At 42.1% G+C, this 15,696-nt stretch overlaps 1 protein-coding gene across 1 annotated transcript in view; it reads left to right on the top strand.

The window, feature by feature from the left end:
* Positions 1–15,696, top strand: part of LOC121587267 (substance-P receptor-like) — a 27,187-nt gene continuing 11,491 nt past the window's right edge. The window contains exons 1-2 of the mRNA XM_041904180.1: positions 1–410; positions 8,793–8,987. Of these exons, the coding sequence (XP_041760114.1) occupies positions 1–410; positions 8,793–8,987 (605 nt within the window). The remainder of the gene's footprint in view (positions 411–8,792; positions 8,988–15,696) is intronic.

The raw sequence follows: 15,696 nt of genomic DNA, 5'->3' as shown, positions 1-15,696 counted from the left end.
ATGGATCCCATGTTCACCACAACTGATTTACAATTGCCAAGCAATTGGACCAACTCATCAGTGGACAATGGAACTGATCAGGACTGGAACCAGTTTGTGCAACCAGTTTGGAGAATTGTTCTATGGGCATTCGCCTACAGTTGCATGGTTACTGTGTCTCTGGTGGGGAACGTCGTTGTAATATGGATCATTATGGCGCACAAACGAATGAGAACTGTGACCAACTATTTTCTGTTGAACCTCGCGTTTGCTGAAGCGTCTATGTCTGCCTTCAACACCGTTATCAACTTCATCTATTCAGTGCACAACGAGTGGTACTTCGGGCTGATGTACTGCCGCTTTCACAACTTCTTCCCCGTCGCTGCTGTCTTCGCTAGTATCTACTCTATGACTGCGATAGCGGTGGACAGGTGAGTTCAGTTAGGGGAGACATTTCAATGCGTAGCTTCTTCTGTTTCACACTGATCTAACACGTAAATTTAGTCCAAGTGCTAAATGTATGTTTATGGTCACAATAAGTCAAACAGAACAATAATGCACTTTAATAATAATCACGCACTTGAATCCTGTCACCAAGTTATTAGTAGCCTAATAACTAAATGATGTTATAGCATATTAGGATTAAGATAATAACATTTTTACATAAACTACCAGTCAAAAGTTTGGACACAGCTACTCATTCAAGGGTTTTTCTTAATTTTTTACATTGTAGAATAATAGTGAAGACATCAAAACTATGAAATAACACATATGGAATCATGTAGTAACCAAAAAAGTGTTAAACAAATCAAAATATATTTTATATTTGAGATTCTTCAAATAGCCACCCAAATAGCCACCCTTTGCCTTGATGACAGCTTTGCACACTCTTGGCATTCTATCAACCAGCTTCATGAGGTAGTCACCTCATGGACAATGACCCAACACACCTCCAGGCTGTGTAAGGGCTATTTGACCAAGAAGGAGCGTGATGGAGTGCTGCATCAGATCCCCCGACCTCAACCCAATTGAGATGGTTTGGGATGAGTCGGACGGCAGAGTGAAGGAAAAGCAGCCAACAAGTGCTCAGCATATGTGGGAACTCCTTCAAGACTGTTGGAAAAGCATTCCAGGTGAAGCTGGTTGAGAGAATGCCAAGAGTGTGCAAAGCTGTCATCAAGGCAAAGAGTTGCTATTTGAAGAATCTCAAATACAAAATACATTTTGATTTGTTTAACACTTTTTGGGTTACTACATGATTCCATATGTGTTATTTCATAGTTTTGATGTCTTCACTGTTATTCTGTAGAAAATGTAGAAAATAGTACAAATAAAGAAAAACCCTTGAATGAATAACTGTGTCCAAACTTTTGACTGGTACTGTAGGTTACATAGACATGTTATATAGCAAAACATTTATTAATTCAAAAAAATTGGTTCTGGAGTGATGCTACTGCCACTGCTACTACTTCCATCATCAAATCGATCAAACCAACCAATCAATATATATTTCATTTGTGCACTGCAATTCAAAAGGTTATTTAGGGTATGTCAATCAGCAACTTCTATAGATAATTTAAATTAATAATAATGTATGTAGTAGATGTGACTTATGTATGTGTTCATGTTATGTATTGATGTGAGGTGTTAGAGTGCTGTGGTATGTTATTAGTGTATTTAATGTATGGTGGTCAGGTGTAGCAGTCATTTGTCAACCTATAGTAACACCATATTCATTATTCAGATGGCTTCATTCCCCCATTATGCTGCACAAAAAACAGATTCGGCAAATCTCTGAATCTGTATCTCTCTCACCCCTTTTCATCTGATTGCTTTATATAAAAAAGGAGAACAGCATTCTGTATGTGTTATTGTGAAGGAATGAAAAAGGGAGATTTAGAAGGAAGTGAATGGAGACAAGTAAGGAGTATGTGGGGAATGAACCCCCAGTGCTGGGGGTCAAACGTATATAGTCTGGGGTCAATGCGGCAGCGCTACCTCCAGACCAGACCCTGGTGCACCATCTATTCACTTTGGATTTATTTGCACGGAGTCATGTTAGGCCACCATATCCTGTCTATCACCTTTCATTCATAATAGGACTGCAAACACATAGCCACACATGTGAATACAGAGTAGATGAATAAAGCCTATACGTGTCAAGGCGTCAGTGTAATGCGGTAGGCGAAGTCAGGCGCAGGACACAGAGCTAATCAAAAGGCGTACTTTACTCGTAGGTAAAATAATGAACTACAACCTCCACGCAGGGAGGGAACAAACCCGCACACTAACGACAACCAAAACATGAACAAACACGCACAACACACAGTGTGAGACAGAGGGTTAAATAGGGAAGACATAACTACGTAATGGGAAACAGGTGTGACCAATAAAGACAAAACAAGTCGAACATAGATACATGGATCGGTAGCAGCTAGTACTCCGGTGACGACGAAGCCTGCCCGAGCAAGGAGGAGGGGCAGCCTCGGCTGAATCCGTGACAATACCTGTATATAGTAGGTCTGTAGCTGATCTGTTCAGAGACACGTTCACATAACACACACTGGGTGCTGTATATATATATATATATATATATATATATATATATATATATATATATATATATATGTCTTCGGACAGGCATATAAACACTCTATCAATCAGCATTTCATCTCTCTGCACCCAGCCAATCAACACCGGGCAAACCTGTATGTGCTTGACTGACCTTGCAGCTTAACTGACCAATAGAATAGTCCCAAAACTGTAAACCCCATACATTTGGTACTCCAGACAGGCTATAGCAAACGTTTTGTTTCAAGTTTCAAGTTTTATTGTCACGTGCACGAGTACAGTGAAATGCTTTTCTTGCAAGCTCTTTTCCCAACAATACAGTAGTCAATATCAATATATAGTACTATAAAATAAAGTAAAGTAGAACAAAAAACACAAGAAATAGAAATAAAAAGAACACGAGAAGTAAGTAAGCTATATACAGAGTCAGTTTGTCACGTTGTATAATGATTAGAAGACAGGCGCAGGAATACGTATTAGGGGTTTTATTACTCCACCCAACACAAACATATATATATATACAAAAGGGATGTAACCCAAACAAAGAGCGAGGTGTAACCTCTACACAGTACACGGGACGAGACCCGTAAACAACCAGAGCACAATACACAGTACTCACGAGACCAACGGACATGGGACAATAATCGACAAGGACAATGGGGAACAGAGGGCACATATGAACACATACTAATCAGGGGGAATGGGAACCAGGTGTGTGTAATGAGACAAGACAGTCCGGGGTTGGTGGTAATGATCCAGGTCAGTGACGCCTAGAAAGCCGGTGACGTAGACCTCTGGAACTGGTGAACAGAATGAGCAGCAGTACCGGGGGGATCCGTGACACAGTTCCAATACCATATTTAAATTGTGCAGGAATACTAAAGTGGTAGGGGTTGATATGTATAAGGGTAAGGTGACTAGGCATCAGGAGTAGCGTATATGATGCTTGTATGTGAGTGTGTGTGCGTGCGTGTGTGTAGAGTCAAATTAAATCAAATGTTATTCGTCACATGCTTCGTAAACAACAGGTGTGGACTAACAGTGAAATGCTTACTTACTGGTCCTTCCCAACAATGCAGCGAGAAAGAATTTTTAAAAAAATAATAGAAAAGTAAAACACGTAATAATACAAGTAATAATAGATACACAATAAGTAAAGATAACTTGTCTATATACAAAGGGTACCACTACCGAGTTGATTTGCAGGGGTATGAGGTAATTGAGGTAGAAATGTACATATAACTAGGAATAAAGTGACAGATAGTAAACAGTAGCAGCAGCATATGTGATGAGTCAAAAAGGGTCAATGCAGATAATCCGGGTAGCTATTTGGTTAACTATTTAACTAGCTATTTAGCAGTCTAATGGCTTGGGGGTAGAAGCTGTTCAGGATCCTGTTGGTTCCAGACTTTGTGCATCGGTACCGCTTGCCGTGCAGTAGCAGAAAGAACAGTCTATGACTTGGGTAGCTGGAGACACCACCTTGTATAGAGATCCTGGATGTCACGGAGCTCAGCCCCAGTGATGTAATGGGCCATACGCACTACCCTCTGTTGCGCCTTGCGGTCAGATGCCAAGCAGTTGCCGTACTAAGTGGTGATGCAGCCAGTCATGATGCTCTCAACGGTGCAGCTGTGTAGCTTTAGAGGATCTGAGGGCCCATGCCACATTTTTTCAGCCTCTTGAGGGGAAAGAGGCGTTGTCGTGCCTTAGTCTTACGGATGTTGAGGGAGAGGTTGTCCTGGCACCACACTTCCAGATCACTGACCTCCTCCCTGTAGGCTGTCTCATCGTCGCTGGTGATCAGTCCTACCACCGTTGTGTCGTCAGCAAACTTGATGTTGGAGTCGTGCGTGGCCACACAGTCGTGGTTGAACAGGGAATATGGAGGGGACTAAGCACACACCCCTGTGGGGCGTCTGTGTTGAGGGTCAGCGTGGCGGAGGTGATGTTGCCTACCCTCACCACCCGTCAGGAAGTCCAGGATCCAGTTGCAGAGAGAGGTGTTCAGTCCCAGGGTCCCAAGCTTGGTGACAAGCTTGGAGGGGACTATGGTGTTGAACACTGAGCTGTAGTCAATGAACAGCATTCTCACATAGGTATTCCTCTTATCTAGGTGGGTGAAGGCAGTGTGGAGTGCAATTGAGATTGCATCATCTATGGATATGTTGGGGCAGTAGGCAAATTGTAGTGGTTCTAGTGTGTCTGGGATTATGGAGGTAATGTGTGCCATAAATTCAAAGCACTTGGGAATAGGAAGGATGGTGGTCAGTTTGAGACGTGTGGATTAGAGACTGAGACAAGGAGAGGTTGAAAATGATGCCTGCGCATCCTCTGAGAACATGCCCTGGAATACTGTCCGGCTCCGCGGCCTTGCGAGTGTTGACCTGCTTAAAAACCATACTCACGTTGGCCTCAGAGAGCGAGATCACCCTGTCAAAGTGTGCATAAAATACATTGAGTTCGTCTGGTAGAGAGGCATCGTTGGGCAGGTCATGGCTGGGTCTTCCTTTGTAATCCGTAATGGAGTGTTGCCCCTGCCACATGTGGCGGGTGGCAGATCCTATGTAATAGGATTCCACCTTGTTCTTTCATTGTCCTTTAGCTTGTTTGATGGCTCTGGGGAGGTCGTAGTGGGACTTCTTGTACTTATTCTTGTCCTCAGCCGTAGCCTCGAGGTTGGCTGTGATAACCCTGTGTGTGGTAGCTCTCTCCTTTAGCTTAGCTTCAACTTCTGTGTTAATCCAGGGCTTTTGATTGGGGAAGCAGCGAACCTTCACTGTTGGGACAACGTTGGCAATGCAGTTCCTAATGAAGCTGGTGACGGAGATGGTTAGCTCGTTGATGCGCTAGCAAAGCAGTCCTGTAGCATAGCCTCCGATTCGGAGGACCATTTCTCAACGGAGCGCATCATGGGTACTTCCTGTTTGAGCTACTGCTTGTAGACAGGAATCAGGAGAATATAGTCATGATCTGATTTGCCGAAGGGGGGACAAGGGAGGGTCTTATATGCTTTCTTATGGGTAGTGTAACAGTGGTCTCAGACTTTATCACCCCTTGTGGCGAAGGAGACGTGTTGATGGATGTTGGGCATCACGTGTCTTAATGACACCGGTAACAAGAAAAGCAGACTTCGGGTGCATCATTTCCTGCTTGTTTATAGACTCATACAGATCGTTAAGTGCCAGCTTGTTGTTATTTTTGTCCTGACGTGGAATGTATACAACAGTCACAATAACAGCAGAAAACAATCTTGAGATGTAGAAGGGTCGGCATTTGACCATCAGGTATACCAAGACGGGTGAACAATGGGTCGAGACATCCACTGCGTTAGATTCGGCACACCATTTGCTGTTGATGAAAAGGCATACCCCTCCCCCTCTCGATTTCCCTGAATCCAATGTCCTGTCCGCTTGGTGAACGGAAAATCAATCGAGTTGGATAGCCATCGGGGGTATCTTGTCCAAAAGCCATGTTTCATATTTACTTTTTGAAATAAGTATTTGAACCCAGGTCTGCCACCAGGGCCCATCTCCTCCCATCTGTTGATGGGGATATTATGCAAGGGTGAAGGTCAGCAATTGTGTTGGCACCTCTGCAGAAAGACTCCATACCATGGGGAGCTCTCCATGAGACGAGAGCACCCTGACGGGAGAATCTTCCTTTTACTTTATTGCATTATTCATCATATTGTAGGGGGCTTTGATGGTTTAGATGTTATTGCCGGATCATTGGATTTGTGCCTCTCTAATTAATTCATACCATCTTCCAGTGTTGTCTACTATTGTTCACAACAAAGCCAGGAATAACAGAGAAAGAAAGTGAGGTGCGAAACAGGTGTGACAGAAATTGAGACAAAGAGCGAGGCTGCAGACACTCTGGGGCAAATAGTAGCTACAGAAAACAGATCGAATTTCCTGTTGGAAAATAACAAAAGGATTCCCAAAACAGTGATTCCATGGTGTAGTAGGGGTATGAAAATACAAATAAAGACAGTGGTTGTGTGTTTGTTGTTTGTTCATGTGGACATACAGTATGTAAATATATGCATTTGTATTACATTGGTGAAAAGCAAACAAGCTGGCATCAGTCACCAGTATTTAACCCACACTAGCCTCATAAACCAGGCCTCTATAGATCCTACTGTATATACTGTAGGCCTCTCCAAGTATTGTTGTCAGACACACCACTAAACTAAACTCATACCATGGAGAAGCAGCATTGCAAGTCTCAATTGAAACAAGATACAAGTTTCCTAGCCGTGTGGTAATGGAACAAGCCTAGGATAGCAGATAGTCAAAATGTTGCAGATAGTTGTGTTGGACTACAGGGAGTGTTTTGAAATCAAATATATTCTCTTCCCCCAGTTGGTTATAGGCAGAAAGTCCAATTAGCAGATTAAATGGGGCTATTAGGTGGATTAAGATGTTGATTAGATCTCCCAGTATAACCCCTAGAGTATAAGCCTCTAGATAGCAATATCTACTAAGCTAACAGATGGAAATTGTTTTGAGATGGTCATACCATAGACCATCTAGCTAGTTGATTTAGAATTTTAGGACCCCTGTAGGTATCAGCAAAAAATCCGTTTTTTATTATTGATGAAACATTGAATTAGGCCTTACTGCTATTAGCCCATAGAAACGCATTGAATAACACATTCATACAGAGAGCTTTTGTGAAAGAGCACAGTTAGAAAGATATGGCATATAGAAGCAAACCGGATGGACATCATAAATGCATATTGTATGTATAAGCTGGAAGTAGAAGCCTAAGCATTGTTTACTAGTTTACTCCAATTAAGGAATGGGTGGTGGGGTTGGAAAGTACTAAAGGGAAATATATATTTTTTAAATGATATGTATGTGTATATATGGGGGATTGGAAGTGATGCAGACAATTACATTGACGGAAGTTACAATCTATCTGCAATATTAAAGCTGATCTAACCAAAAAAAACATTCATACATGGCAAAAACAGACATGGCAAAACCGGTCTCTGACATTGCTCATTCTGATATTTCTTAATTTTTCTGGATTATGTGTGTATTGTTTTTATTATTAATATTGCTAGGTATTACTGTACTGCTAGAAACACAAGCATTTGCTGCACCTGTGATAATATCTGCAAATCTGTGTACGCGACCAATAAACGTTAATTTGATTGGATTTAAAATAGTCCAGAAATAAATCAATAGGAAGTATGTTTTGAAGTATGTTTCCTGTATTTTAGAGATATGGGAAAGCTCAGGGACATTTTTTGTTGTTGAAAGACCCTATTCACTTCCAGTCACTGGATGACCTTCGGACCAGTACTGTGAGGCTTGTGTCTCTGCTTTTCAGAACTGGGTCCAACTCGTTTCTAGCTCAAACTATTCCGACTTTACAGACGTTTTTGTGAGAACACCTGTACAGAGTTGGTACGCCGAAGAGACCGATTTCAGACTAATTTTGTGAAGCTTTTGGCCGTCGTAGAGCAAAATGGATGAGACGTTCGTATTCGTGAGAGTCTCTGCTTTCAAAATAGTCACTAGCTCAAACCGTTCGGACTTCACAGACGTTTTCATGAAAATACCTGTCTCCTGGTCTCACAAACACCATTGTAAGTCTGTCGTTTTCCACTGCAGAGCCGAACGGACGACACCGGCGCATGCAGTGGTTTGAGACGCGCAGCCCATGCAAAACCCCGAAAGCCCCGAAAGAACAATGAAAAAAATCTGTGGAACTGGCTTCGAGGTCCAGAGTTGAGTTTGAGGATAAGGAATAGGGTGCCATTTGGGACATAAACTAAGATATTCATGCACTTAGTATGTGCTCCGACTGAAATTAAGTGCTGCATGATTATCGATCTAAGAGAGAATGATACTAAAGTAGTGATGAGAATAAATACTTTGACTTCAAAGCATTCTGAAGGGCCTCTTTTCATTTCAAAGGTCTGATACTGTCTGGTTTAATTATTCTGTTGGTATGATTAAAAGGAGACCAATTTACAGTATGATTTCCTCTTATCAGAAAAATGTATTCACAGGATGATGATAAGCTTTTACTCTGTCAATGGCAGACGTAGTCTATGAGTCAAACTAAAATTGTAACATGCACATTGCATTGTTGGAGACCCTGAAAATGTTTTATCAATACCTTCAGTGTGTGTGTGTGTGTTTGTGTGCTTGTAGATCTTCCCATTGTATCTTCCCCCAGGACTGAACATGTGTTTGCCCCTGCTGCCTCTCCTCTCCTCCTAGGTACATGGCCATCATCCACCCCCTGCAGCAGCGCATGTCATCCACAGAGACCAAGGTGATCGTGGGGGTGATCTGGGTGCTGGCTCTGCTTCTGGCCTTCCCTCAGTACTACTACTCAGTGACCGAGGAGCTGCCTGGACGAATCATCTGCTACATCGAGTGGCCCGAATACACAGGCTGCGACTACAAAATTATGTGAGTTTCCTTTATAAGTATGTTTGAGAAAGAGAGAGAGAGAGAGAGAGAGAGAGAGAGAGAGAGAGAGAGAGAGAGAGAGAGAGAGAGAGAGAGAGAGAGAGAGAGAGAGAGTCAGTGAATAAAAGCAGCATGGAACAAAGATGCTTTGTTTATTTTTATTTTTTTTAATAATACCTTCTTATAGAATACACCTGTGGTTATGGAAAATATAATTCCATGTTCATTTTATTGTAGGGGAGAGTGGGGTGTTGAGCCATTTTCTACATTCAGCATCACTCTATCAAGGGAAATATCGTATTCTTTCTAACTAAAATATCTTCAGGATGTTGTGTATCCCTGGAAATAATCAGAATTCATGTAAACATTACAGTTTTGAAAACATAGCTTGTCCAAAAAAAGTGGTCAATGGGGTAAGTTGTAGCTAGCTAGTATTCTAACCTTGTCTAGTTAGGTAATGTTATCAGCTGTTTGTTTTTTTGGAACCACCATATTCTAAAGATTAGCCAGCCATGGCTGGTTCTGGAGCTGGATTTGTCATACGCATTGATTTAGTGAAAACTGTTATCTTCAAAGTTTTGGCATCTTCCATAAATTGCAGCTGAGAGTCCGCCATAGAAATAGTTCGAAAGAATAAGATGAAGCTCTGGCAATATGGATAACTATTGAAAGATAGCTGATATGCGTTATTCTACATTGTAATGGACACGGTGCAACCTTTGGGAGGTAGGCTGCTGGCAGGCTTTGGCTGAGGTACAGCAAAGCCAAGTCAGCCAGTGCTCATGGTTCTCACAGGGGAAGGGAAATGATAGGCTACAATTACTTTGCTCATGATCATGCATGCCGCAAATGGCATGTAACTATAAATTCCTTGAATTCTCTTTCGCAGGGGCCTTTTAATTATCTGGATAGACACTTGTGGTTTCTAGCTAACGTTACACCAATCAAAGCAGTGGAGCATGTAGTGAAGCAAAACTTTAGTGGTGAAAACCTCATCTCAGTCACGAAGAGGAATAACTTTGTAGCTGATTCTGATTAATAAACAATTCCAAGCTGGTGGGTGGTAACATTCAAATAAAACTCAGTCCTAAACCGAAATGTAGTCTGAAAATAATTGGTATTTCATATCATAGGAAAAAACACAGCATTCACATGGATTTGCACGAAGTGGGCAGATCGGATTTGTCACTTCAAGCTTAAATATATCATACTTTGACTAAAATGATGACTTATTGACTTAAATCATTGTACAACATCATGGGTAAGCTCTGGCCATCGTCTTTCATCCCGAAAAAAGGTGTTTAACACCAAACATAGGCCAGGATCTGTTGTTACCTCATATCCCAGCGATATTGCCTTGCATTACGTCTGGGAAGAAAACACTTCAATTTGCTCAACTTGCCATTGGCTCAATTTACCCCAGGGCTATTGGCTCAAATTACCCCAAGGCAAACATTTGTGACTATATTAGCCCACACAGCTACAAGGATGCACTTTCATGCTAGGTTTAGGACCTCATATTGAAGCTTATAGAGACCCCAAGTGATATATAGAATAATCTTAAAATGATCAACCTTGGTTCAGATACAAGCATTATGAAACCTCTAACACAATACATTCATTTGACTTGGTGAAAATCCTTTTTTCTTGCCACTTTTTCCATGTGGTTTCTTCCTTCACAGACTCCATGAAAGGATGACCTCTTCCCAAATATTTGGTCAAATTATTACATTTTGTGTATGGTTTCCAAGAAACAAGGTTGGCTCCACTTACCCCTTTGGCTCAACTTATCCCACTCCCCCCTACAGTTTACACTTCTCTCACTATTTATTAAAGCCAATGTACAGCAAAGTCTAACTCTGTTTTAAAAGGCACCCTATTCCCTTTATAATACTTTTGACCAGGGCCCAATGGGGCTTTAAATCGGTTTACATGTTATTGTCCAGATTATTCATTTTATTGTAGAGGTCACTGCATCGCAGTGCTAGCTGTGCCACTAGAGATCCTGGTTCGAATCCAGGCTCTGTCGTAGCCGGCCATGACCGGGAGACCCATGGGGCGGCGCACAATTGGCCCAGCATCGTCCAGGGTAGAGGAGGGAATGGCCGGCAGGGATGTAGCTCAGTTGGTAGAGCATGGCATTTGCAACGCCAGGGTTGCGGGTTCGATTCCAGTATTTAAAAAAAAATTATAATAATGTATGCACTCACTAACTGTAAGTCGCTCTGGATAAGAGCGTCTGCTAAATTACTAAAATGTAAAATGTAATTGTCCAGATTATTCATTTTATTTTAGAGGTATTTGGTGGTTTAGATGTTATTGTCCAGATTATTCCTTTTATTTTAGAGGTCTTTGGCGGTTTAGATGTTATTGTCCAAATTATTCCTTTTATTTTAGAGGTCTTTGGCAGTTTAGATGTATTTTATCATTGGATCTGAGCTTCTTTCATTCATTAACACCATCTTCCAGCGTTGTCTGCCATTCTTAAACATTGTCAAAGACATTCACGACTCAACCAGCTAGAAAACAGAGGAGACAGATGATGTGAAAGAGTTACACTAATCTATGATCTGTTCTGGAGAGTTGTGAAAGGACGGGGTGCAGCACTTTAATGACTGAGTTGGAGTTGTGCGAGTCAGATCTGCTCTCCTCAGTATATATACTGTATATACACTGAGTGTACAAAACATTAAAAACGCCTCCTCTTTCCATGACATAGACTGACCAGGTGAAAGCTATGATCCCTTATTGATGTCACTTGTTAAATCCACTTCAATCAGTGTAAATAAGGCTTTTTAAGCCTTGAGACAATTGAGACATGGAGTGTGTATGTGTGCCATTCAGAGGGTGAATGGGGAAGACAAAAGATTTAAGTGTCTTTATACAGTAAGGCAATAATATATATATATATATATATATATATATATACAGTGCATTCGGAAAGTATTCAGACCCCTTTACTTTTTCCACATTTTGTTACGTTACAGCCTTATTCTAAAATGGATTAAAAAAAAAAATCTCATCAATCTACACACAATACCCCATAATGACAAAGCGGAAATGTTATTTTTTTGAATGCAAATGTATTAAAAATAAAAAACAGAAATACCTAATTTACATAAGAATTCAGACCCTTTGCTATGAGACTCGAAATTGAGCTCAGGTGCATTCTGTTTCCATTGATAATCCTTGAGATGCTTCTACAACTTCATTGGAGCCCACCTATGGTAAATTCAATTGATTGGACATGATATGGAAAGGCACACACCTGTCTATATAAGGTCACACAGTTGACAGTGCATGTCAGAGCAAAAACCAAGCCATGAGGTCGAAGGAATTGTCCGTAGAGCTCCGAGGCACAGATCCGGGGAAGGGTACTAAAACATTTCTGCAGCATTCACGGTCCCCAAAAACACAGTGGCATCCATCATTCTTAAATGGATGAAGTTTGGAACCACCAAGACTCTTCCAAGAGCTGGCCGCCCGGCCAAAGTGAGCAATCGGGGGAGAAGGGCCTTGGTCAGGGAGGTGACCAAGAACCCGATGGTCACTCTGACAGAGCTCCAGAGATCCTCTGTGGAGATGGGAGAACCTTCCAGAAAGACAACCATCTCTGCAGCACTCTACCAATCAGGCCTTTATGGTAGAGTGGCCAGACGGAAGCCACTCCTCAGTAAAAGACACATGACAGCTTGGACTTTGCCAACAGGCACCTAAAGGACTCTCAGACCATGAGAAACAAGATTCTCTGGTCTGATGAAACCAAGATTGAACTCTTTGGCCTGAATGCCAAGCGTCACGTCTGGAGGAAACCTGGCAGCATCCCTACGGTGAAGCATGGTGGTGGCAGCATTATGATGTGGGGATGTTTTTCAGCGGCAGGGACTGGGAGACTAGTCGAGGCAAAGATAAACGGAGCAAAGTACAGAGAGATTCTTGATGAAAACCTGCTCCAGAGTGCTCACGACCTCAGACTGGGGCAAAGGTTCACCCTCCAATAGGACAACGACCCTAAGCACACAGCCAAGACAACACAGGAGTGGCTTCGGGACAAGTCTTTGAATGTCCTTGAGTGGCCCAGCCAGAGCCCGGACTTGAACCCAATCGAACATCTCTGGAGAGACCTGAAAATAGCTGTGCAGCGACGCTCCCCATCCAACCTGACAGAGCTTCAGAGGATCTGCAGAGAAGAATGGGAGAAACTCCCCAAATACAGGTGTGCCAAGCTTGTAGCGTCATACCCAAGAAGACTTGAGGCTGTAATCGCTGCCAAAGGTGCTTCAACAAAGTCATTTTACATATCTATGTAAAATAAATCTAAAAACCTGTTTTTGCTTTGTCATTTTGGGGTATTGTATGTAGATTGATGAGGGGAAACCCCCCCAATTTAATCAATTTTAGAATAAGGCTGTAATGTAACAAAATGTGGAAAAAGTAAAGGGGTCTGAATACTTTCCAAATGCACTGTATATAGTAAGGCAATAATGTATACATTTGTGCTGTGGGGAATAGAATAGCAAGGCTGTTAACAGCACTGCTCCCTAATTATTTTCCCTGTCCTCTTCACCTGATGATGTACGGCAAACCAAAAGCTGTGAAGATGTATTGCAGTGTGTGTGTGTGTGTGTGTAAGAGCCGTGAAAATGAATGGCAGCTTCAGCTGAAGGTGTAAATCCTCCTATCACCTCACACTGTAGTTGCTGTGAGAGAAAGACAGAGAGAGAGACACACACAGAGCGATCGAGAGAGAGAGAGAGAGAGAGAGAGAGAGAGAGAGAGAGAGAGAGAGAGAGAGAGAGAGAGAAACAGAGAGAGAAACAGAGAGAGAAACAGAGAGAGAAACAGAGAGAGAGAGCACCCGGCCTCACCCTACTAGAATCTGAAGTCAAATTTCTACTGTTTTCTGATGATCTGGTGCTTCTGTCACCAACCAAGGAGGGCCTACAGCAGCACCTAGATCTTCTGCACAGATTCTGTCAGACCAGGGCCCTGAAAGTAAACCTTAGGAAGACAAAAATAATGGTGTCTCAAAAAAGGTCCATACAAATTCCATCTAGTTGCCCTAGAGCACACAAAAAACGATACATACCTCGGCCTAAACATCAGCGCCACAGGTAGCTTCCACAAAGCTGTGAACGATCTTCGAGACAAGGCAAGAAGGGCCTTCAATGCCATCAAAAGGAACATCAAATTTGACCTACCAATTAGGATCTGGCTAAAAAATACTTGAATCATTCATAGAACCCATTACCCTTTATGGTTCTGAGGTCTGGGGTCCGCTCACCAACCAAGAACTCACAAAATGGGACAAACACCAAATTGAGACTCTGCATGCAGAATTCTGCAAAAACATCCTCCGTGTACAACGTAAAACACCAAATAATGCATGCAGAGCAGAATTAGGCCAATACCCGCTAATTATCAAAATCCAGAAAAGAGCCGTTAAATTCTATAACCACTTAAAAGGAAGCGATTCCCAAACCTTCCATAACAAAGCCATCACCTACAGAGAGATGAACTTGGAGAAGAGTCCCCTAAGTAAGCTTGTCCTGGGGCTCTGTTCACAAACACAAACAGACCCCACACAGCCCCAGGATAACAACAACAACACAACTAGACCCAACCAAATCATGAGAAAACAAAAAGAGAATTACTTGACACATTGGAAAGAACAAACAAAAAAACAGAGCAAACTAGAATGCTATTTGGCCCTAAACAGAGAGTACACAGTGGCAGAATACCTGACCACTGTGACTGACCCAAACTTAAGGAAAGCTTTGACTATGTACAGACTCAGTGAGCATAGCCTTGCTATTGAGAAAGGCCGCCGTAGGCAGACCTGGCTCTCAAGAGAAGACAGGCTATGTGCACACTGCCCACAAAATGAGGTGGAAACTGAGCTGCACTTCCTAACCTCCTGCCAAATGTATGACCATATTAGAGACACATATTTCCCTCAGATTACAGCGATCCACAAAGAATTCGAAAACAAACCCCATTTTGATAAACTCCCTTATCTACTGGGTGAAAAACCACAGTGTGCCATCACAGCTGCAAGATTTGTGACCTGTTGCCACAAGAAAAGGGCAACCAGTGAAGAACAAACACCATTGTAAATACAATCCATATTTATGTTTATTTATTTTCCCATTTGTACTTTAACTATTTGCACATTGTTACAACACTGTATATATACATAATATGACATTTGAAATGTCTTTATTCTTTTGAAACTTCTGAGTGTAATGTTTACTGTTAATATTTATTGTTTATTTCACTTTTGTTTACTATCTACTTCACTTGCTTTGGCAATGTTAACACACGTTTCCCATGCCAATAAAGCCCTTAAATTGAAATTGAAATTGAAATTGAGAGAGAGAGAGAGAGAGAGAGAGAGAGAGAGAGAGAGAGAGAGAGAGAAGAGCCTCCTGGAGCTGTTTTGTCTGGGGTTACGAAAACAAGGGATGATTCTAGTATGTGTAAGGTCCATTTACTCTCACAGCTGGAAAGTGCTACCCACACCTGTGGCCCTTAATGTTTTTGTTTGTTTGCAGTCATTACCTCCCAACACCCAGCAGGCTGATAAACACAGAACGCCCAGCTCTGATCACAGCAGTCCCTCCTCTCTCAGCACATCAACACCACAGTGTTTTATGGGCTGCTTTCTTTGTCTCCAAATCCCATTGTCATTCAGCCTGGCTGTCTGGGC

This window comes from Coregonus clupeaformis, chromosome 18 (assembly GCF_020615455.1).
Source record: "Coregonus clupeaformis isolate EN_2021a chromosome 18, ASM2061545v1, whole genome shotgun sequence".
NCBI classification, from domain to species: Eukaryota; Metazoa; Chordata; class Actinopteri; order Salmoniformes; family Salmonidae; genus Coregonus; species Coregonus clupeaformis.
This window is presented reverse-complemented; position numbering and strand designations above follow the sequence as displayed.